Source organism: Mycetomoellerius zeteki, unplaced genomic scaffold, assembly GCF_001594055.1.
Source record: "Mycetomoellerius zeteki isolate Tzet28-1 unplaced genomic scaffold, Tzet1.0 scaffold174, whole genome shotgun sequence".
Classification (NCBI taxonomy): domain Eukaryota; kingdom Metazoa; phylum Arthropoda; class Insecta; order Hymenoptera; family Formicidae; genus Mycetomoellerius; species Mycetomoellerius zeteki.
In genome coordinates this window covers 1,242,761-1,267,896 of record NW_017256696.1, presented here as the reverse complement: position 1 = coordinate 1,267,896, position 25,136 = coordinate 1,242,761, and the positions used below count along the sequence as shown (strand labels likewise).

At 29.7% G+C, this 25,136-nt stretch overlaps 3 protein-coding genes across 3 annotated transcripts in view; 2 read left to right on the top strand and 1 right to left on the bottom strand.

Annotated features, from left to right (window-relative positions):
• Window positions 1-1,033: 1,033 nt before the first annotated feature.
• On the top strand, window positions 1,034-4,344 carry Pink1 (PTEN-induced putative kinase 1). The gene is made up of 7 exons (XM_018446093.1): window positions 1,034-1,354; window positions 1,849-2,132; window positions 2,283-2,809; window positions 2,884-3,006; window positions 3,134-3,551; window positions 3,661-3,762; window positions 3,867-4,344. Exons 1-7 carry the CDS (start codon window positions 1,219-1,221, stop codon window positions 4,116-4,118), a joined length of 1,842 nt encoding a protein of 613 aa, XP_018301595.1. The 5' UTR covers window positions 1,034-1,218; the 3' UTR covers window positions 4,119-4,344.
• A 1,664-nt stretch (window positions 4,345-6,008) lies between these two features.
• Window positions 6,009-25,136, top strand: part of PIG-S (phosphatidylinositol glycan anchor biosynthesis class S) — a 29,642-nt gene continuing 10,514 nt past the window's right edge. The window contains exon 1 of the mRNA XM_018446096.1: window positions 6,009-6,364. Coding sequence (XP_018301598.1) covers window positions 6,319-6,364 — 46 coding nt within the window. The 5' untranslated portion in view covers window positions 6,009-6,318. The remainder of the gene's footprint in view (window positions 6,365-25,136) is intronic.
• On the bottom strand, window positions 7,614-24,830 carry LOC108721519 (I'm not dead yet). Its single transcript, XM_018446094.1, has 10 exons — window positions 24,624-24,830; window positions 14,439-14,512; window positions 14,243-14,360; window positions 13,663-13,934; window positions 10,439-10,553; window positions 10,302-10,363; window positions 9,891-10,013; window positions 9,315-9,644; window positions 8,583-8,961; window positions 7,614-7,985 (listed from the first exon to the last, which is right to left on the bottom strand). Exons 2-10 carry the CDS (start codon window positions 14,498-14,500, stop codon window positions 7,734-7,736), a joined length of 1,713 nt encoding a protein of 570 aa, XP_018301596.1. The 5' UTR covers window positions 14,501-14,512; window positions 24,624-24,830; the 3' UTR covers window positions 7,614-7,733.

Sequence of the window (25,136 nt, the reverse complement as noted above, 5' to 3'; positions counted from 1 at the left end):
TTCGAGCTGATTGGATCATACTTTTAGATCTAGAAGAATGGTCCTATCTCAGCAGACAATCATAAAACGGTTGCAAAACTGTTGAGTCTGCTGAACGCAGCTAATGATCAAAGAAGATTGGAAAGAACAGAAGATTCGTGTATATTGTGAACAGAGTTACCTATTGAGTCTGATGCCCAATTATGTTCCTATTTCATTTGCATTAACTAATAATATCGATGACAAATAATTTGTCATCACAAATAATGGGTGGAATCCATAGACGGTGCTCAAGATTCGAGATGGTCTTAAGCTAGTGTATGAACCAATCAGAGAGCCGTATGCCGTAATCTGTAAAAATTGACCAATCATCTTCGAGTATTCCCTTCTTGTAATCGAATGAGAGGAACACTCGACTGTGATTGGTCAATATAAACGCTCCCTAATAATGTAGCGTGAAACTTCGTAAAAAATTAAGTAATAAAAGTGTAAGCCGTTTTTCTTTTTGTAAAGTAGTTTTTTAAGTATGTATAAACCGATACAAACTTTTAACGTTGGACTAAACATAATTGTTGCTTAAAAAGTCATCTATCCTCGCATGTGATGTATATACATACATACAATATTACATATTAGATGTTCAGGGCCCCTATTCTTAAAAAGTATCGTGAAAAGTATACGAAAAACTAGGAAAATACTATAATATATGTGACGTATACTATAGTATTTCTTTAGTTTTTCGTATGCAATACTTTTCGAGAATAGGGTCCCAGAAGAGAAAAATGCTAATCGTACAGCATACAATTCAGCGTAGCGGCTACGTGCATCAGCTGTGCAAACAGCTGATACACAACATGCTGCTTCACTTAGGAAGGGATAGCCAATCAGAATATACATCAGACTGTCAATCAAAAACTCGGACGTCAATTCTCTCATAGGAACCAATAGGAACGTACTATGAATACCGTCCCCAGTGTTCTAGTGCAGTCCAGTGTAGTTTAGCGTAGAAATAAAAAACAGACTTCAATCTTTTACATATATATCGTTACAAAACATGATGCGTTTTAAGTAGTTATAAGTGGCGTAAGTGCGTCGTATTGTATTTGTTTTATTACATAATTATAGAAAATAAACAACGTAAAGATTGAGGCTTTCACAACGGCTTTGTCATCCGCTTTCAAAGCGTACCTGACTTGCGGGCTTGCCCGCTGGGCTATCTCAGCCCAAGAAAGCAGAGAAATGTCAATCCGGACGGTGGTTCATCGTCTCGTGCAAAATGGTCGCATCGTACTGCGCTCATTACGAAATAACGAGCGCTTCCATTCGAATAGATATACGGACAAACACCTCGACAAGATACACGGTGCACAGATAGGTAAATTATGCCTGACTTTGTTGTAATCAATTTTGCCATCAACTTCGATATTGTAACACAAATAATAGCATTGTAAAATATATTTTTGTAATGTATAAATATTTATATTTTACATTTTTAAATGATTCCATTGAATTGTAAATTAATTGCCTATAAATAGAGCTGTAATATTAAATGCATTTAAAAAATTATACTCTCATCTTCCATCCTTGAATCATCTTTTTTTAAAAAGTATATGTACTCTTTTGTTGTGATTCAGAGATATGGTATAACTCTACCTATTAGAGCATGAAGATTATGATAAAATAGCATTATTGTAAATTGATTTCATGTAATAAACGTGGATGATTTGTCAATATTCTATTTTCTATTATACATAACATTATTTTGCTTTGTCTTTGATCTGTAAATATTTTGTATACTGTTAGTAACATGTAATCTCCGATGAAAATGTTAATTTGTATATAATAGTTTTCTGTTTATGTTCATGACAGACAAATCCCAGAACAGTGGTCTTCTTTGCCAAACTAGTGGCAATGTATGGAATACAAGAAGACATCTTGGTTATTTGGGAACACACGCTCGACGTATCTTTGTTGACAATATTTTGAAAAGGGTGACCAACAGTCTCGCAGCAGATTTACGAAGACGTACAGCGAGTAGACTTGTTTTTGGTGATTCCGCGCCATTTTTTGCTCTTGTTGGTATATCATTAGCGTCAGGTACAGGAATATTGACAAAGGATGACGAACTGGAAGGAGTATGTTGGGAAATTCGGGTAAATGCATTTGTTTGTTCAGTTTAATCTAAATACTGAAATATAGCTTATTTTTCACAAATATGTTACCACTAATATAATATAGAAATATTATATGTTACCATTCTTAGCTTATGAAATGTAGTCTAAGATATAGTATGTTATGTTCAGGAAGCAGTTTCGAAATTGCAATGGAATTATATGCCTGAAAACGATCAAATTGTTCAAACTGATGAGAATACTGTAACGTTACAAAATTTTGTAATGGGACCTGTAATTGCTAAAGGTTGTTCTGCTGCTGTATATGCAGCACGATTTGTAAATACGTGGAACGAAGATAATTCAATGGATATTGAAGTTAAGACGCAAGATTCAAATGAGTTTCCATTAGCTATAAAAATGATGTTCAATTATGATGCAGAATCCAATGCTGCTGCTATTCTAAACGCCATGTATAGGGAGACAGTACCAGCTAGGAAACATTATAGAAATAATAACTTGACTACTTGGGAGCAAAAATTAACAGAAAATAAAATCATACTACCATCTCATCCAAACATTGTGGCAATGTATTATGTCTTTACTGACATGATACCAGTATTACCTGGTTCTTGGAGAATGTATCCTGATGCTTTACCAAGTAGAATTAATCCTCAAGGATCGGGCAGAAATATGAGTTTATTTTTGGTGATGAAAAGGTTATTTTTTTAAATAGGACAAGATTACATTTATAGTATATTCTCATGATATCTAACATGTCGCATTATTTTAGATATGACACCACTTTGAAACAATATATAACAAGTCGAAACGTTGATACGAGAGTGTCAATATTATTGCTCGCTCAGCTTTTAGAAGCAGTAGCTCATATGAATGCAAATGGCGTAGCGCATCGGTAAGATTGAATATTTTTCTATCTTTGCTATTTTATATTAATTACATGCAATGATGATATTTGTTCTATAAATCGATGAGATTTATCTTATATTCTTTTCTTTTTTTTATTAACGTTTACAAATTAGAGATCTGAAAAGTGACAACATTTTACTCGATCTGTCAGAAGAGACTGATAATTCTCCGTCTCTAGTTGTGACAGATTTTGGTTGTTGTCTAGCCGATAAAACTCACGGGTTATATCTGCCTTATAATTCTCATGATATCAATAAAGGCGGTAATATTGCACTGATGGCACCAGAGGTGATAACAGCAGAACCAGGTCCTTTTACTAATATAAATTATACTAAAGCTGATCTTTGGACAGTAGGAACTATAGCATATGAAATATTTGGGATGCAAAATCCATTTCATGGCAAAAAAGATGAGAAAGCTGTTTTAAATAATTATCACTATACTGAAAACGAGCTTCCTGCTTTGCCAGACAGTCTCCCACATATTATCAATATTGTTATAAAAAATGCATTGTCAAGAAATTTGTATAAGGTTTGTAAAAAGGCAACAATTTGCTCAAAAATATCTAGTTTTAAAATCGTAGTCTTGCATAGAAAAAAAATATTAAAACATTTTTTTTCTTTCTCTAACATTTACATAGCGACTCGATAGCGAATTAGCGGCAACTATAATGCAACTGTATCTATGGGCACCTAGCTCATGGTTAAAAAAAAGTGAGGGACGGTTACCATCCAGCAATGAGGTAAATACATACAGTAAATATACATAATACATTTATTAGAGTGTTTATCTGATATTTATTAACAAAATTATTTAATACAAAACTTTTGTATATCGCACGTACAGATTATGCAATGGCTTTTGTGCTTAACCACAAAAGTTCTTTGTGAAGGACGGAAAGAAAATTTGCTCCTGTCTTATGAATCGCATGTTGATACAAACGATATCAATAGACATAACGCATATAAACCAACACCTTCGAAGCATTTTTATGGAAGGCGCACAATGCCAGAATATCAATTAATTGCAAGCTTTCTTAGCAGGGTAACGCTCACTAATGTTAAAAATTCACTAAAATGGATACAACGAAATATATAACTAGTGTGTGTATATATATAAAGCACCAAAAATTCAGCCCACTTTTGCACAGAAATTATCGTCAGTATATATAGAATAATAATTTAGAAATCTGACTTGATAAATTCAGGAATACTTTACCCCTAAGTTTCTTTTTTCTATTCTTTTTGCTTGGTTATTTTTATAATCGATTTCCAATATTTAATTTGATACTTCAAAAAACACAAAAGGGCAAAGAAGTAATTTAAAAATTAGAAGTATAATGCAAATAAAATTTATTTTTGTTAAATTAGCTATTATGGACTAATGTATAACGTTCATAAATGCTTTTGTAATTTTAATATCTTATATTTTGAAATACAATTTTGGAACACAATTATTTTTACGTATTTAATTTATGTACGTTTATTTATTTGATGAGCATAATTATTAATATGTTATTGAGAAGAAAGAAATTAATAATATAAATATTATAATCAAAGCATGTTAAAAAGTATCATGAAAGTATATTTGATAATATACAAATATATTTTGAAGTATGAAACTAGGCTGTGTTGTAGATAAGGTCAAAATTTATGTGAGATCGTTACACTGGTAATATTAGCTGAACATTAAATACATAATATAATATATTTTCAAGTGATATGTTATTTATTTTCCTATACTCTTCCTCCCTTTCTCATGCATTTTATGAATATATGTGCAGACGTATCCTTTTCTACTGAATTTTACGAACGCTCGTAAATACAATATACATATAGATGCTTTCCAATTGCAAAATCATTAGACACTTTTGTGTATACGGCAACATAAATTGACGAGCTGAATATGAGCTGAGAATTGATAAGCTGTTTGCGGAGCTGCAGATAGCGCTAACAAACTATTATGATGTCACTAATGGTAACATTTTACGTCATAATTGCGCGCTATCAACGCTATTCCTTCTGAGGTAATGTACAATGTATTGCATGATTCACCGACGAGATATAGTTAAAAACGGTCGGTCTTACAAAAGTTTGCGAGACTGTTAAAATTTAAGTGACTCGAAAAAAACGGTAATTACATGCAATTTAGCTACAGTATCCCAAAATTCAATAAAATTAGTCTTGCTCGACGCAATTTTGCATGGAACAGAAGAATCTACGAGCAACCGTAAAACCAAAGTTTTTTTTTTTTTTTAAATTAAATGTATGTGCAAACTTGGAAACTTATATGTGGAACCGCGCTTCGCGTGGAAAGTTATAAATCCATGAACGATTCCAGTTTACAATAACTTTCACACATAGCAAGAGCAGAGAGCAAGGTCTTTTTAAGTATTGCACTTTTCCTGGTGGAAAAATTTCGCTGATATTCCGTTTTGGAACACTTCGGCAAAATTTCAATTTAATTTAATTTTTTAGCTGAAAAATTAATTTTTAGCAAAATTCAGCAAAATTTTATAAAAAGTTCAGCAAAAATTTAAGAGAAATTTCAACAAAATTTCAGAGTAATTTCAGTTCAGTTTTAACGATTTTTCAGTATGTTAGCTGAAAAATTCACTTTCAGTGAAATTTCAGCAAATTTTCAGCAATTTCGCTGAAATGTTCCAAAACATGGAATAATTTCAACGAAACTTTTTCACCTGGATTACTTGCTTCAAAATGTTTACGTTCAAATTTCGTGCACTACTGTAGCGAGACCAAAAACGCATGCGCATACGGCCATAACGTGACCGGCTCGTAGTTCCTCGTGTTGCAGTAGGTCTGTTCTTTTTATCTAAGGTTCTCGCTAGCTCATCTTTCTTCCTTTTCTCTCCACGTTGGAGAGAAAAAGAAAAAAAATGAACCGTGAAAGAAGTTCAGCGAAAAAGAACAGACCTAGTATTTCGCAGCTGCGATAGATTTCCTAACCTCAATAGTCGTAAATTTTAACGTTTGATATCTCGGTTCTCGGGACAGTGATGATTGTTTCCGCTAAATTCTTTCGTTTCATGCAAAAACGTCGAATAAGTCTAATTTTGTTGATTTCTGAGATGCTGTAGTTAAACTGTGTCATTTGTTGGTTATAATGTTCTTAACGAAACGAAATATAAAATTCGAAAATTGTTTTAACCTTATTTTGCTAGTTATTGAACTTGCGGATACATTTTTTCAATTTCGCTAATATAGTTTATTAAAGTGTAGGACATTTTTATCGAGTTAAGTGTTTCCTGATTTTATCCTCTTCATAAAATCTCGGTGAAATGGCAGAAAAAATGGAAAACATCAGTCATGATTCTAACGTGGATGGTGAGTAAAATTACAACAAATAAATAAATCAAAGGCTACGAGCCTATAACTGTCTGTTTATTACAAATTCAAAAAATCAAATCCATTAACAAGCTACGATGATTGTTTATTATAAATTTAAAATTATTACAGATGACATGAAATATTTGTAATTCTTTTAATGACTATGAGCATGTGTACTAATATTCCATGTATGGAATATATTATGTATTTTAACCCTTAATACATATGATGATTTTTGGCATCACACAATGGGTTTTTTGTATCCTGAGAATTTTCATTACTTATCAAGTATATAAAAATTTTTAAGTGATTCTTATGTATACTTTTACATCTCTAGAAAATATTTGTAAAGTTGTATGTTTATAAAAAATTGTATATAAATGTTATAACTAATTATAGTCGACAAAATGAGAAAAAATGCACTTTTTTTATATAAAAATTGTTATGACGTGACAGTTTTAGAGCATCATATTGGATTAAGAAATGGTAAAGATTTCAATTTTGAAATTTTTTATCGTTCTCGGCATAAACTCCATCTCACAAACACGTATTAATGCGTATGCTTTAATTTTGGAAAAGGATTTTCGAATCTGTAAAAGAGGAAAAAAGTAATTGTTATACAAAAATTGTATGATTTAGTCGGTAATACAGACGGCTTTAGGTTCTTCTTAAGATTCAGCTTGATCGTTAAAGGCTTTATTACATACTGTTGTGTAACATACTGTTATATGAAGCACTCTGTATATTTCAAATGTTAGTGATAATGTATAGTGCATAAAATGTATAATATTCTATAGTACATATAAATAAATTGCTTTTTTATGACATGGATATCAATATTCATTAGCTTTTTATTGATATGGATATCGATATTCATTAGCTTTTGATTGGGACAATTATTTTAAATGTATAAAGGCAATGATTATAAACTCAAAGTTATTATTGCTCATCTGAGAATTTACTTGGTATTATAAATGTAATAGATATAAAATATTTCATGAAAAACTTTACATAAAACTGAAATTCTAAAGATATACATTCATTATTATGTTTAATATGATAATTCTCTATGATAACGTTTATGATACATAAGGTATGATTCGATTTGTAGACTCTACAGTCTATATTTTTCACTAAGACTGTTTTATAATTATGTTTATTTCTTACCTTAAAGCTTTGCATATATAATATTTGGAATTTGTAAAAAAAAGTAGAAAATGAATTCGATTAGAGAAAAGAACGACGAGAAAAAAAATATATGTAATGCGAGTAGTACTCTTGTCGTTGTGAAGATCATTCTTCGCTCTTTGGCGGAATGATAATGAAATATACCGAATAAAAGAATGTTTATGCTATATAAGTACTGCTACGTGGTCCATTCGGAAAAATCCGATAGGTTAAATACGTATTCACCCCAAGTAGAGAATGCTATTACAGTGATAACGAGCGTGATGATGCTAGGACCGATACCAGCAATCATAAAATCTTTTGTCTTTATATGCCCCGCGGCACTAGCAATTGCATTTGGTGGAGTACCTACTGGTAGATGGAACGAAAAGGAGCAGCAGATAGTTGCTGGTAGCATTAAATACAAAGGATGTATTTTAATAGCCACACACTGAAAAAAAAAGAAAAAGAAAATACTGGTATAATCCTTGGAAACTAGCTTATACTATTTATATTGTAAGTAGTAAGATTTTGTCTTGCAATCAAGAAATTTTCTGTAAATTTTAATTAGCAAACGTTTTCAACAAAAAGTATTTTAAATAAAAAAATATAGTTTTACAGTTGTAAATATATAACTTATATATTATTGCATGTGAGAAAATATTGGCAAAGAGCATAGACATTACATAGACATGCCATACATGTAGAGTATATTCATTTTAATATATCAAAAATATTGTCTCTTATTTAAAATGATTCAAATAAATCTCTTATATATATCTTTAAAAAATGATTCAAATAAAAATTTTCTAAAGGAAATTATAACTTAAGAAATATAATGCGTGTAAATTACAATCTACATTGCATACTTTTTAAAAATGTAAATAGTTTTTTTCATATCAATTAGTCCATTTTATAATCCTGTAATATTAAAATATTAAAAATAAGTTACATTAATGAGATTTTTTATATTAAAATATATTAGAATGAAATATCAATAATTGATCTCTGTTATATCAAAGTTTATCATTAATTTCGCTATACTCACCATCTCCGCTAATACTGGCAATATAATATTCGCGACGGCCACGTTAGCCGTTAATTCCGTCACGTTCTCGGCAAAGAGACAGACAATCAGCATTATTGCTACCACGTTAATCTTTTGCAGACCTATCAGGTAGTGACCGAGCATTTCTGACAGACCTGATGAAGTACTACCTGCTGAGATGGCAAACCCACCACCTAACACGAATATTAGACTCCAATGCATTTTCTCGTTTATCATTTTCCAAGTTATTAAACTAAGCGATGCTTTTGTGGGTCGTTTACGCGGATCTTTACTGAATGCGTATAAAAAGTCCAATTTCGACGGAATAATAAAAAACAGTATCGTTACACACGCGGCTGCTGTCGAATCCTTGACAGACCTATGAATGTAAAAATTCCGATTATTTTATATTCGTTTTAATTTATTATTTTATAATTGTTCATGTTTATATTATTTTTTTTTGTTTTACATATTTTAATATTTCGTTATTTTGATTATATTTTGGGTTATGTCTAGATGTACATTTTATTAAATTTAAAAAATTATGAGTTTAAGAAAATTATACTCATAATTTTACCGAAATTATGAATTATAAAAGTATAATGTAAAATTAATTTTTGTTATTCTTTTCTTATCTTTTGATTATTTTTATTGATTGATAACCCATAAATGAAGTTTGATTTCGAAATGAAAAATGCATATTTTATGATACTGATTCTCATCAATACTTACAAATTCGTAACATAAGCAGCCCAGCCCGGCATAAAACCAGGGCTTCTAAAGAACCACAAGAGCACCACAAAAATAAATAGGACACCCACGGAGAACTCATGCCACGAGATCGGCCCAAGTTCCTTGTACCTTTTCTCAATAACTGCCGCTGCGATACGCTCGCCTTGTTGTCCAATATCTATCGCTCGAGCATCTTTGCTGTCTGATCTAAAAAGACCCATGTACATCACCTGCAGCCACAACCATGTGAGCAAACCCATTAACAGCATGGGTGGCATCGAATATAACATCCAAGAGGCGAAATTTACGCCGGGACTGTTGGGAAAACGCCTGTGTGGAAATGAAAGTAAATTTTATAATTGTTATTATTATTTCTTCTAAATCCTAAATATCGAAAAAATTAAATATGTTACACTGGAATTAAAAATTTATAAAATTAATTTGTAAATATAAATATCTATTTTATGTATGTCATAATTCTTTTATACATTATAAACGTCTTGAGATATCTTACTACGTCTAACATTAAAAGTAACATATTTTATACAAAATTTGTTATTTACTATGAGCACATACTTTTCTAAAAATCCCTTCAATGTTAAATTGGTACCGCTTCCTACAATAGTGCCGATACCACCGAGAGTAGATGCGTAAGCCGCGACGAGATAATATACCATGGTACTATGCGTTGGCCTTTTGCTTTAAAAAAAGAAAGAAAAATTAGCAATATAGATATGTATTATGATTTATGATCGAACAAATAAAATGGATAAACTTGTGTGGAATTCAGTATTAATATTTAAATTTAATTAATAAAGGAGAAGGTGGTATTATGGCACCCCAGTTACATTTTATATAATAACTTTGTTAATAATTAATATTTAAGTTTAAAACTTGACAATTACATTCGTTAAAGTGTTGTTGAATTAATTCCGGGCTCAAAGTTACGAAATATGTGTACGAGCATGTATAACGATAAATAATTACATTTCTCTGCCCTCTTCTTCGACCACTCCTTCCTTTTGTACGAACATGTTTCCAAGTCCTTGCTGAGATAAATAAATTTGAAAAATTATTTTCTTTCGCGTCTTATAGTCAAGATTTCGGAAAAGATGGAAACTCACCGATTCAAGCTCTATGAGAACAGTTTCCATTATCGGTATCATCATAGCTGTAGCGGCAGTGTTTGAAATCCACATCGAAATGAACATCGTTACGAAAAATAAACCTAGTGTTAATCTGAGAATAAAATAGATTGAAAAAAGGAATTTTTAATCGAAAAATAAGAAAAAAATGAATATATGTATAAACAGAACTAGAGACTCTAATCAGAGTCTGGCCATAACAAGTGGTCCGACATTTTTCGTCAAAATCGTGAAGTGAGAAAAGATGTATTTTATCTCGCAGTGATGCAGGAAAAAAAAGATTCAAAGATATGTGCTCGGATTAAAGCGACAAAAAAATGTTGGACCAATTATAGGTTGCCAATCTTATGGCCAGATTTTAATTAAAAGGTTTCTAGTTAAAACTATAATATGACAAAAATTATTAAGTGTCACACGTTAATTCCATCCATTCCGTCCATTATACTAGCAACATTCTCACTAAAAAATAATTTATAAATATAAATTAAATAGATAAATATAATAATTCATATGCATAGAATTTTAATATATTATTTCTAAAATAATTAAAAGATATAATACAATCATGAAACTAATTGTCCGAACAGTGTATCATTAAATCGATGATTCGTTTAGATTATTCTTCAAAATTTGAAGAAAAGTTTGACTCATTGAGATAACAATCAGACAATTAGTTTCGTAACTGTATATGTACGTATATAGTATTGAGAATGTATTTTAAACTCAGAAATAATAAGAGTGATATAGTAATATTTTAACACGAATAATTGTAGTGTCAAAATATTTGCTATTATTTCGCGATTAAAAAGCCAGTTATATATTGAATTGTGATTCAAGAAAAGAAAAACGCAGTGCTCGTGACATACTATATATCACAAAATCGCATCTCTAATTAGAAAAGGGGATAATTCTACAGCTCGAAATAAGTTGAAATGATAGAATGAATTCTTTTTAATAAAGCTTCGTTTCCAAGAAACAAAATTATAAGCCTCTCTTAAACAATCAAAAGAAAAAAAATATTTTTTCATTTGAGGAATTCAAAGGACAGAATATGTTAGAAACAATCTATCCTAATTTAATTCGCAAAATACAATTTTTTATACAGGGTGATTTAAAAAACACGGATATCCTTAAAATATCATGTTCTTTTTCATGTATTCCGCGGAAATACAAAATACAAAATATAATTGTCTTATAAATACTATTTTTCAAATAAAAATATTTCAAATACATGTCTCAGAATTAAATCAGGGATATGAAATATTGAAGGCAAACGTTTTTAATCACCCTGTACGTTGTATCTTTTGGTGCAACAAAAGAAATTTTCTGGGTTCATTCCGCCTAAATGGTTAGGACTCACGAGGAGCGCTTATTGGTAGATTACGAAGGGAAAGACACTCATTTTCGTAACTTCAACACTTTATTTCAATTATTCCTCTTTTTATAAATCAATTTTCCCGTTACGATAATTTAATTACAATTGATTCCCGTGATTATGTTATATCCCGTTAATATTATTTAAATATTGCTTAAAGACACGTTATTTTATAATTTCTTGCACTTCCGATACTTCATAACCGGTTGCTGTTATCGGATTACGTGATACCGGACGTTCGCGTAGCACGTAACGTGTTAATTTAATTCAGTATAATCCCGCTGCCCGGCGATTAGGCGGCTGAACATAAAGGAACTACGGTGTTGTGGTAGTTTTCGGACTACTATATAATATAACAGCATTATTGAAAATGTTGGTCGTTTTATTATACAGGGAGAATCAATTAAATAAAAAAAAGACTTGTAAGAAACAAAATTTTTCTTTGTCTCATACAAATTCACTCATTTATTTCAAGAATCATCTAATTCAATCAGTTTATTTCTGAAAGTAAATAAACTACACAGAACATCTGTAGCAAAGTCAAATATTAGTCAAGTGCACGCATACTCAATTACATTTTAAAATTCTTTTTCTAAAAGAAGCTAATAAAGTCGACATTGAATATGCGTGTGTATGATATACGATAAATTATTTACACATTTTGACAATGTGATTTATCGCAGAGAAATTACATATGTTTCAAACGCTGAATGCAGTTCAATAAAACCGAATACGCAACTCAACTGAGATAAAAGGTTCATGAATGTCAGTTCTTCTTTTAAAAAACATTAACAATTTGCCTCTTAACGTTCAAGATACAGTTTTCCGCACACAATATAATAATTTATACATATACATAAAATGTATATATACTATAAGAGAACGCAACGGATTTAATAAAGTTGTATTGGTTGGATAAAAAGTATAATGTTAAAAAAGAAGAAATAAGGAGTATTTTTGTATCATTAATAAATTGGGGTCAAAATACTTAGTTTTATTAAAATTCATAAGCAAGGTCATCTTCTTATAGTCTCATTTATTGAAAGTTATTTTATATAACTTAGCTACATTTCTACATGAAATAATCCATTCGAGTTTGCATTTCATCAAAAAGTTACATAGGCAATAGTTTCCAACTAGTTAAGAATATCGCTAATCTGGCAATTTCTGATGATTCTATTTTATTATCTTTACATGTAGTATCATTATTCACGATGTGTCAATAGAGTTAGTAATTGAAGGTATTACGAAAAGATTTCATTAAAGAAAAACCGGGACATTCTTTAAATGAGTTTGTATATGCTTTAAAATTAGTTCTAGATTCTATTTTTTTCAAATTTAATAACAAGCTTCATAAGCAGACATTTGGAGTTCCAATGAACCTCCCCTTATCTTCTGTTGTTGCGGATATTGTATTACAAGACCTTGAATTACACTCTTTGAGCAATCTCTCGTTTATTCTGTTATTTTATTTCAAATACATTAACGACATTGCACTTGTTATTGATAAAGACGGCATAGACAATTATTACCTAGATGTTTTTGGCTTCTTTTATCATATGCTTTATTTCTTTAGAATTTTGTAATAATATTTTATACTTTTTCTAAAAAACGAAGTCTTATTCATTCTATCATTTCGATTTATTTAGAGCGATTTTCGATGTGTTTTTGTCCACCCTGTATCACGGATCGCAATAATGCAAACGATATCCTATTATACAATATTTGAAGACTCGATGATATCATTAGACAAGAATTTTATAAATAAACTTGAAAAAATTAAAAACATCTTTTGATGTAACACAATAATATAAAACGTATAAAACACCTTCGATGACTGCAGCCAATAATTCTGATAATGAGTAGTGCCATTCGCATGTGCAAGCCGGAGTTTTCAATAACCACAGCGATTACTAAACTGCCCAGAAACATCATTGTGGTATCATTCATGTAGCATAAACAAGTCTCATTGGTAGACATAATACCCATTAGCGGATACAAGACCACTGGGATCATACCCGTAATGGGCAATGGCAGGACCTCAGTCACCCAGAACATCGCCATTAACGCGATGATGTATAAACATTTCATTGCGACAGGCTGCATTGACAAGAAAAAAGAACGATTTTTTAATTTTTTTCAACAACGTGAACTATAAATCGGCATATGCAACTCTTTATTTTCTCACTATACAACCATGTTAAATTATGATATTTGGAACGAAAAATTACATGATCTTTTTCTTCTCTGGTAACGTACGAAGAAATTAATTTAATATGGCTGCTGTTAGAAAAAAGGAGTTTTATGATATATAAATTATTAATACAATTTTTTTGTTTCTAATATTTCTTTAAATGTACATCCTATTTATTTAATTTTTATATATGAACATAAGAAAAAAAACATACTTTTTCACTTTCGAGAATCAATATCGGAATTAGGATTAATGGCCATAATATCACAACGAAAGATCGCCAGTAAATGGCTAGAAACTTTATCATTAATCTGCCAAACCCGTCACTTTTCCTAAATTAAAAATAATATTTTATGAAATGTTGTGTTACAATTGTCTTACAAATTGTAGAACTAATATCAATAATTTACCCTGTGTTTCTCTCTTTTCCTCCGGATTCCATAATTTCTGGATCCTCTGATCTCGAAGCCATTTTGAAGTCTTACTGAAATTAGAATATTGAAAAATGTTTTATAAATTTATCTAAAATATTTTTACAAAAAGAGTATTATTTTAATTATGTTAGTCTAACTAAATGATATTAATTAAAATATTAGTAAAATATGTGTTTAATTTCTCTAGGGAGTATATATATATATATATACTACTAGGGATACTTTTTGAAATTAATAATTTGTACAAATATAACAAATTAATTGCAATATTTATCTCGATTTTCCTAAAATTGTTTTAATTTAATTTTAATGTAGTATATTATGTATGTGCAATAAAATTAATATAATGAAAAATGTAACATATTTATCGAAAAATAGAGGAATATAGTATTAAATTAAAGGGAAGTTTTTTAAAATTAAAGGGATCCTAAAGTCGTCTGTTTTTCCGACTAAATGCAAGAATTTTTATATAATGATTACTTTTTTCCTCTTTTACAGATACGAAAATCCTTTTCCAAGATTAAAGTATACACATTAATACGTGTCTGTGAGATGATATTTGTACCGAGAACAAAAAAAATATTTAAATTGAGATTTCTTCTCTTAGTCCACAATATGGCGTCAGAGCTGTCAATATTGTAATAATATTTGCTTCATATAAAAGCTTTGCAATTTGTATTTACGAAATTGTAATCCACAGACTAGTAGTTTACACGAACGAACAACTTGAATTAGACTTAGAGCTAATTAAAACGCTATTGTTTTACGAAAATTTATATGTGTACGTGAGATATTGTTATAGTGATATAAATATATGCCATGTGTGTGTGCATTTTATCGATAAAACAGTGATCTCGTCGGAGTTCGGGCTTCACTTTAAGAGTCTCTTAAAGAAATTAAAACAACACAGAGTATTTATTTTATTTTATTGTAACCATTTGCTGTGATGTGACGTTTTTCTTTCGTCACTGGTTTGCGGTTAAGTCAAGTGGATCCTGCGCCCTCCCGTACCCATGCGATTTGCTGGGTTGCGAAAATCGAAATTAGGTCAATCAGAGCGTGAGGTCTCACAGAAGGTTTGTTCGCGTCGCAAGCTCCAACATGCTCCTATTCACTCTATCAAGCGCGTTGGAATGAGTAGAAGCTATGCTAGGAGCATATTGAAACATGTTGGAGCATGGGACGTGAACAAACCTAGAGCCTCGCGTGCCTCCTGCGAACTTCACTTACGTTGTGACACGAGCGAAGGCGGATGATGAGGACGCAGGATCCTGTGGCAGTCGCTTTCGGGTTATCGAGAGTCTACATCAGCGGATATCGGGAGGATCAAGGAGGTGAATCTTTGGTGAGACGAGCGTTAACTTCTTGCACGGCCACCGATCCCGTGTTGCGAAATCTGAGCAGGTCGCGCGTGAAGCAGTGGCGTTGTTCGTCCATCCCTCGAAAGGAAAATCATTTCGAGTACTGAGAATGCCGCGTGCCATCCGTCCGGATCGTTCTTTATATCACGAGTAGTGTTTTAAATTTGAATGCCATATCCAAATAGCACAGTAAAATCATAAAATATTCTCGAAGTTTTATCTTTTCCTGAATTGTAATTCTACTTAGATTGCTGAATACGAATTCATTGTCAAAATTGATGAATTCAAAATGATGGATTTAAAATGATGGATTTAATATGGTGGATGTTAAAATATACAAACTGTCCGAATTGTTGCAAGAATTTATAGAGGACTTTTAATTTGGTTTTGAATTTGTCAATTTTGACATTGGATTTTGGTATTTAACGGCTAATAATTCTTAAGTTTAAATAAACATAATTAAAGTCTATTTGATAATTGTGAGTGGCCTAATTCACAGCTTTTCCATAATGGATTTAATCATAAATATCTTAATAACCATAGTCTATACTAAAAAAAATACAAGGCTAAAAATCTTAAAAACATACTTTAACTTAAATTGCAATAAAAATTCTCCGACATGTCACTCATATATCGTAGTTAATATGACAAAATACATGAAAATAGCCTTTTTGCAACTTTTAATTGCAAATTTCTCAAAATGGTGACGTGTGGAGCAATTCGGAAAACGAATTTATATTTAGCATCCAAAAAACGACTAGTTTTGGTTTTTTTTTCAAACAATGTACTTGATTTAATTACCTGATGATTGTGCAATTTATACAATTTATTGATCGATTTAAAAAAACTGAAACACAATATGAATAAGATTGAGGATATTGTATATTCACGATCACAGCCTTCGTGATTTTTTTAATACATGCATATGCAGCTGTACGTCATTTCCGTTTATGTGACACCGCGGTTATGCGCTTTGTCTGCACGTGCGCTTAATCAAAATGACACTGCCGTCTATCCAGACTCTCTCATGGTCGTTTAACCCTGCATTTATATCAATAACAATATTACGTCGGGCTTATCGTTTCAAAGCGTGTGTTTTATAGCCATCTAAAGATTATCGTTCTCATAATAATTTTCAGAATATATCTTGCGAGAAAGAGAGAGAGAGAGATATCGAAGGCACGCGTCTTCGATAAGGTAGTGCATTTTAAATGCAAACTGACATGTGATTTTCTAATGCCACGAAAAATTTTGCGAAAAACTTTATGTAATCTAAATTTACAATTTATGTTTTGTACTATTTTTCTTTAAAATGGACAAGGTATCAATATGTTAACAATTTTTGATTGAATATATTTTTCATGAACTTTTGTAACTCAGAATATTTAAATAGATATATTTACTTTACTTTTTTGAAAATATTATAGCGTTGTCTTAATTGTGTTCCTATAAGCTCAAAATAAACTCTTTAATGTTTATATTCCATAGAAGCTTTTAATAATATTGAATAATGTAAAAATCGCTTTAAGGGAGGCACCTCTGATGATCTTGACATGTATTGTCAAGAACACTCTTTTGAGTGATCTCCAAGAAGTTTGTATATCAATATTGCATTATTGGCATATTTGCATGCCTTATGCAAGCATAGTACAAATCTGTATAAATCTATATGAAATCTCGTTTTGCGTTGTAAAGCGTATGCGTGGACGCAGTGGATTTTGCTCTCTCCCTCCTCCTACGGTGGAAAGCTCCGTTATTAAAAGTTAGACATATAAGTTGAACTCAGGGAATGGAACTCGTTACTTGTAACGAAGTAAATCATGGCACATAGAAAAATTTAAGACGTAAGACTTAAGCAGTAAACGAATTGACCAATTACAGTAGAGACTATAAGATCATAACGTATAAAGCAGTAGCTAATTCAACATGTTGATTTCCTTACTGCTTAAGTCTTACATCTTAAGTTTTTCTACAATATGTGCCATAACCTTTACAGTTACAAGTTATTTTTTTAGGGGAACTTACTGGTAATTGCGTTAGTTTTTTTTATAATTATAACGGTAACGTAGTAGTTACATTTTTTTGGTAACGATAACGAATTTTACAGTTACTTTTACTTTTTGTATTTTGAACCTACGTATTTATGACATAATTTTTGCTTATTCAATCTTTAATCTTCAGATAGTATTCATAATTTGTTTTAATTTCAAGATCCTTTTAATATCTTAAGATAATGCTTTTTAGGCTTCCGGTATTATCTTCAAAGATATCAGAAGGTTTGTGGGTTATCGCGGTATTTTTAATGTCTTAAGATATTACTACGTCTCTGTGATTAGTTTATTTAGTATTAAATTTAAGATAATAACGTATTTTAGATATATAACTTTTAAAAAGAGAAATCTTGATCCGAGCTTGATCTTCGTGTGTAATAATTAAAATGAATTTGTATATAGTTACATCAAATTCTTCAAACTGCGGGTCAATTAAATTTTCTAACTTAAAACATGATCCTAATTAAAACTGGAATAGTAATATAACAAATTAAATTGACAAGTAATTTAATGATATATTTACGTTGATAAGCAACTTAAAGTATTATGAAAAATTTATTGTGAAAAATATCAGCCGGATAGCGTTTCAAGAGTGAAAATTTTTAATTAGCGTGTATAGATTGTAGAATTAGATATGTATTGTATTCACTCAAATATTAAAGTTTATCTCTCTCGCGACGATATAAGGGAGAAATCACATACAATAAATTACTTACTACGTAAAGCTTAATTTTTTAGTTTTTTCTTAAAAACATAATAATTTCGTAATCTTGAAACCTACGAAATATATGATAAACTGGGATATTTATTTGATGTTTAAGTCATGTAAAAGTATAAAATAATTCCTCATAAATATGTACTCAAATAATTCCTCAAATATGTACTTAGCTGTCAACTGTCGTTCAACTGAGAAATATACTATTATTTCAGGAATTATTTTACATTTTTATGAGATATCGGACAGATATCTCAGTTTGTCGCATATTTTATAGGTTTCAGAATTACGAAATTATGTTTTTAAGAAAAAATTAAAAATAAATCTAGTATTATTGTTGTGTATTGCTTTTATTAACATTTAAACAAAAAATATTGCAAAAGTATATTTTTTAGACTGATTTTATTTTAGCACTTATTTTAGACTGATTTAAAAAAAATAACGGAAATGTAACGAATAGTTACTTTTTAAGTAACGGTAATTTGTTATTTTTAAAAAGTTACTTTCCATTCCCAGGTTGAACCTTGCTAATTCGTAAAATAATATGGTTAAGAACTGCTATTTTTATAGTTATTACTCTGCTGTAATATTAGTAATAATTATATTTATAGTTCTATACATATACCAAAAGAAGATGTTAAGGGGGGAAATATCTTTAAATCTTAAAAAAAAAATTTTTTTTATAATTCGTTAGTATAATACTTCAAGAATGTACAATTCAAATTTCAAAGCGAAATTTGAAAAACTCTAGACACTAGACGCTCCGAAAATGGGTCATGTCGGTACGGCGCACTGAGGTGAGCGCCGAGGACAGCTACTTGTCTTTTAAGACCCTACTTTTTTAAATCGTCTTTGATCGTTATTATAGAGGGGACATCGAACCTAGGAAATATGCTGTATGAGGAAGTGGAAAGTCTATTATATGGACCTGGAATCGCAGACTAATCGGTAAGTTATAAGAACTTATATTTTTTGTTTCGTAAAACTTTAAACGCGTTTTTCTCGAAACAGTATTTTTGAAACTGGCGTACACGATTACAAAAAAACTATTTGATCAATCGCTTTGAAATTTTGCACGCATCTTTAGATTGTCAAACAATTGTCGATGAACCTAAATGTTTTTGTTTATTGTCTAAAAAAATAATTTTTTTTATTGAAAAATAGATCGAAATTTTTATGAAAAATCAGAAAAAATTTTTTAAAGCGTACAACTTTGTTAATTTTGATTTTTTTTGTGCGTTTTTAGGTTCACCGACAATGGTACAACCTTATTAAAACTCTTATTATCTATTATAAAAACTCTTCGAATTATTTGTTTCAGGTCGATACAACAAGTGCCATTCTGCACGCCAATTCAGCTTGTACGCGACGACACCTTCCAAATACCTTCAAAGAACTTCGCCATTTTTAATTTTTTTTTTACAAAAAAATTTATTAAAAGTATAAACAAAAAGTGCCTAAAATTGCAAAAGTGTCCGATAAATTTTTCCCTCCCAAAAAAAATTCTGAAAATCGACTTATTTTTGGCCTTCTAAAGATATTTCCCCCCTTAAGTTAGAGCCGTTTTTCGGCCAAAATGGAAAAGTTCTGAGATGTACAAATTATATATCATATTAAACGGCTATTTGGATTTGAATGGTATATCGCTTATCTTGGGAAAACATCAGGGTCATGGGAAAATTTGCCTTTGAAATTCTTAGATTTAGATCTAAAACGTGATTATATAAAATTTTTTCAATAAATACTACACATTTTTTCAGGATATATGGTAGTAACAGGATATATGGCATACTGGAGGTATTAAAAGCATTAAAAAAAAAACGATGACTTTAATGTTTTGTTAGGGCTGCGTTCCATCTTGCGCTTATAACGCTCGCGACTATCATTTGTCCTTGTTTTTTTGATAAACAACAAGAATGAAATGATTCCACAAGCGTTAAAAGCGTCTAGTAATACACCTGCGTGTTCTATTCCTACTATGTCTTCGGTATACGTATAGAGATTATATCAAAATAGTACCACAATGAATACAGTAATCATATCTTATATATATCATATCATATATTATACTTATGCGTTATAATTATGGCGTCAAATTATACGTCTTGCGGAATTTTTCTTCTCAAAAAGGATCGTTTGGTTGTTTAAATAATACAATCCTTATATATAATATAATAAAAAAATTGCTAATTCTTATATTATTTTTTCTTACTTTTTCAATAAATGTGGTAGCATAAATATGATAAATTTATTTGTTTTGATTACGATCTCTCTCATGTTCCCGACGTTTCTCCAAGATACGCGATATATTATTCGACTTTACTTGAGTAGCCATTTAATATGATGTATAATTTGTATATCTCGGAACTTTTCCATTTTGGCCGAAAAACGGCCCTAACTTAATTCTCGTTTATCAAAAGACCTGCTGTGTCTTATGTCTGCAAGTATATCATGTATATACTGTATCTCTTGATAATTCTACACAAAAAATATATAGTTAGTCCCGAAAACTATAGTACAATATTATAATATAATATTATAGTTGTTTTAGGGCCATATAATGTTATAATACTATAATATTATATAGCCCTAAAATGAGCCTCATTTTCACACTTTTTTGTTAATATTAATTTTAGAAGTACTTAAATTTTCAAGATTTTCATTAATTGGAAAAAATTAATTGATTTTAATATAAATTTATTTCGGAATAATGTTAATTTAAAGATGGAAGGAAATTGGATATTATCTACTTTTTTATCGTATGTACGTGATGGTATGCGCGTGTTCGTGTATGCTATAGAGACTAAGTTCGTGTAAAACAAATATAGCTGAACGCTTTGAAAAACCACCGACAGAAATAGATTCACTGCTGGTTTAACCTGTATTTCCAACATTATCAGTGAAGTTGGAGACATATTCATCATGTTTTATTGTTTCATACACATATTCGATGAATTTATTATTAACGCTATTGTATTGATTAATTTAATGTATTTGATGTATTAAGTTTTTTCAATATTTATTATTTTTTCTACTCTATTTTTTGTATCTATTATGACTTCATACGTTTAATTTGAATGTAAATATTATTATATTTTCCAAAATGATTTCCAGAAAGAGAAAGAGAGAAGGAGGAGGGGAGAGATCGAAAGAATGTGTGTGTGTATATTAAATAAACCTTTCTATTTTGAATGGCATCTATCCTGCTATTTGAAAATAGTTCGAAAAAATTCTTGACCTGACTCCAGAAATATCAAATTGTTAATTATAATTTTTGACAAATTTGATCTTGCAGAAGGCTACCATTAAAATTTCAAACAAATGCGTTTATTAGTTTCTTTGTTTCACTTGTGTAAAGCAACAAATTTTTATTATTTTTTTTTTTAATAGATAAAGCCATTATGTAGTTGTAAAACACTTCGTTTTATAAGGTTTAATATCAACATATATAAAAAACAAACTTAATTCAACTTTGAAAGAATCTTTACCATTGTTTTCAACTGTTAAGAAATGGACTGTTGAATTTTTTTAAATACAGTTCATAAATGATGAAGAACGTTTTAAAACCAAATGTCCAAAAGCCGACTAAAATCATTGAAAAAAAATCCATGATGCCATGTTGAATGATGACGAGTAAAAGTGTGTGAGCACCCTCGTTCTCAGTTTGAGACACATTAAATATAGAACATCAGAAAAAGCAATAAAAATAAAATTAGCGATCGCGCACTCTCATCATTGTTATTTTCTACTGCATTTGTCTTGCAACATTATACGTGGCATAAATTATATTTTGCTTATTTTAATAATTTCTAAAAAGAAAATATTTTGTTTTATTTATAAGTATTCTTTTTAGTATTTTAAGGAAATTTTAATATTAATACACATATCGCAGAATTTTAAAAAGTAACACAATTGTAAAAAGCAATTGTGTCTAAATTATTTAATATCATACGATATTTCTTTTAAGTAATTTAGACACAATTACATACGTAAAAGAATTTTTTTGAAAAATTGTATCGAATTAATATTTTCTTATATAAATTTAAAAAAAGTACAACTATTAATAAATGAATTGTATTAAACTTTTCTAATTTTTATTATTGAAACGTAAAATATCTTAAAATCTTATTACATAATTATTACAGTTTTGCTAATTTCAGGTATCATAATCGTATAATATATTCTACGCACGTTTGCGATAGATTTAAAAAATCAGGATGTATGTACAATTGAAACATGAATTATCATGTCCAATCATTCTATTGTAATCAAATTCTTTTCTTTGATTCATCCGCAAGCGATGTTCGCGATGCGTGCAATGCACGCGATATGCCGTTATATGTTGCATGTAATGTAGCACAACCTATACGATGCGGATTATTAACTTCTACAGATTACAAGAAGTTAAATTTTTCTCGTTGTGTCACCGATGCATTTGCACATAGAAGAATTCAATTGAATTAAAAGAGGCGTGACGCTGTCATCTATGTAAAAATAGAAGATAAAGCATTTCCCATTTCGCTTTATTCTTTATCTCTTTTTCTTTTGCGAACAAAAATCTGCGAAACTTAACATCACATCGTCAGAAAAAAATTCGGTCTTACTAAAATAGCGAAAAAATTTATAACGATTAAAGCAATCTAGCGATTGCTGAAATGGATATGAAATACTAAAATATGTAAGTATCCTGTTACAGCTGTTTAAATTTATACAATCACAGAAAAGTCGAGAGAGAGATAAGCAAAATATTTTTCTAATTTTTTTCGATTTCTAAGTATATGTATAAATTTGTATTAATATAGAGGAAATCCGGGCTGGTTGTTAGTTTTTCAATAATGATTTTTAAAGAAAAGTGATTGTAAGATTTTGAAATATTATATACGTTATAATATACCTATATTTTTTAGATAATTAAAAAAAATATTACTCTTCAGTATATCGTCGTACAAATAAATTATTAAATTTTAAACAAAGTTGCAAAAATATGACAATTAGCTTCGTACTCAGTGTTAATTGTTACAGGTTCTGGAGTTGGCAGAAATATATTTTATTGAATATAACATACAAAGATATAGTTTTTATTTTAATGTTAGTTCTATATTCCAGGAAATAATAGTATATTATTATAGTATTGAAAGGTAAACTAATTATTTTAATCATGAAATATGTAATTTGTTTTCGTACTAGTTTCTATACGAAAAATAAAAAAATATATATCTATATGATATAATATTATATTTGTAAATATGCTCCTAAAACGTCGATTTAAAGAGATTAAAATTGTCTTTCACCTAATTTACACCTAATTACGGCTTATTGTAATCAATCTATCCCACATAGCCGTTTTAATAAAAAGAAATTGTATATTCACAAGCATTGTTACAATAATGATTTAACTACAGTAAAAATTATCTAAGACATACCGGTTTCTATCTATAATTACAGGAATCGCGATTGATGATGCAAAAAACTAATAAAAAACAAGAAAGGAGATAAAAAAATTTACTTACCAATTTTATTTTCTTAAAAGTCGTTGTAAATAATATACACATATAATTCTTTTTACATAATTTAATATTAATTAGCAATCTACAGTAAAAAAAAGAGAGTGCTGTGTCATATATTGAGTTATTAGTTTTTTGATAATCAACCCCGTATAACCGGCCCTGGTCTCTTCTATGTATCATGTCATATAATTTATTATATGTATATTGTAGTGAGAAAAATTTTGACATTTTTAATAGTTTTGAAATTTGTATAAGTGTAGATAGGCATATTGTTTTGGAATTTGAAAATTGATATATTATGAATATTAGAAAAATAGTCATAATATTTGTAAATATTTTAACATAAACATTTCAAATTGATTAAACATAAAAAGTATTAAACAAATATATTCATAATATATTGCAAATATATTAATAATAGTAATTCACGTAATAATATATGCAAATACATTAGTAAGTGAATATAATATTGATTGCAATTATACATCTAATCGTGTATTGCACTACTATTTTAAATTATCACGTACTTTTATTTAAATATCCTGTGCAATGTGATCTATCCAATTTGATACACTCCTTTTCGTCACTTTAAGCCATAAATAATATTCACATAAATGTGTGATTTTACGTCGTTATATATTTAATAACATTTGCCTATTCGATAAGATAAGAAATAATTGCTTAATTTGATGAAACAATTGTTTATTCGACGAGATGAGAGAATAATAATCACATTGTCATCACTATTATTAGCTATTATTAGCAATAAGATTGCTTATAAATTTCAACAATAAGTTTTGCCATATTTCGCGAAGTCTTGTTTATAATATCACGCGGCTTTACTTAATTTTGTAAAATACGCTTTTTTGTAAATTTTTCACTCTCGTCACGATCGCTTCTCGGAGTTTCCCGAGTTATTCGACGTTGTGTTTCATTCGTACTGACCGTCCAGGCCCAAGGCGCGCTGAATTAAGGCTTCAATTCAGACTTTATTCCTCCTCTCCTTTAGCGCATTCTCTCCTCTACTCTTTTCCCTCCTC

Excerpts from the sequence above, each read along its gene's own strand:
- Pink1 (XM_018446093.1), top strand. The coding sequence starts at position 1,219 with ATGTCAATCCGGACGGTGGTTCATCGTCTCGTGCAAAATGGTCGCATC. Across the intron at positions 2,133-2,282 it reads GAGTATGTTGGGAAATTCGG|GAAGCAGTTTCGAAATTGCA; the intron begins GTAAATGCATTT and ends TGTTATGTTCAG. Across the intron at positions 3,763-3,866 it reads GGTTACCATCCAGCAATGAG|ATTATGCAATGGCTTTTGTG; the intron begins GTAAATACATAC and ends TCGCACGTACAG.
- LOC108721519 (XM_018446094.1), bottom strand. The coding sequence starts at position 14,500 with ATGGCTTCGAGATCAGAGGATCCAGAAATTATGGAATCCGGAGGAAAA. Across the intron at positions 10,014-10,301 it reads GAAGAAGAGGGCAGAGAAAT|CAAAAGGCCAACGCATAGTA; the intron begins GTAATTATTTAT and ends CTTTTTTTAAAG. Across the intron at positions 7,986-8,582 it reads TGCCAGTATTAGCGGAGATG|TGTGTGGCTATTAAAATACA; the intron begins GTGAGTATAGCG and ends TTTTTTTTTCAG.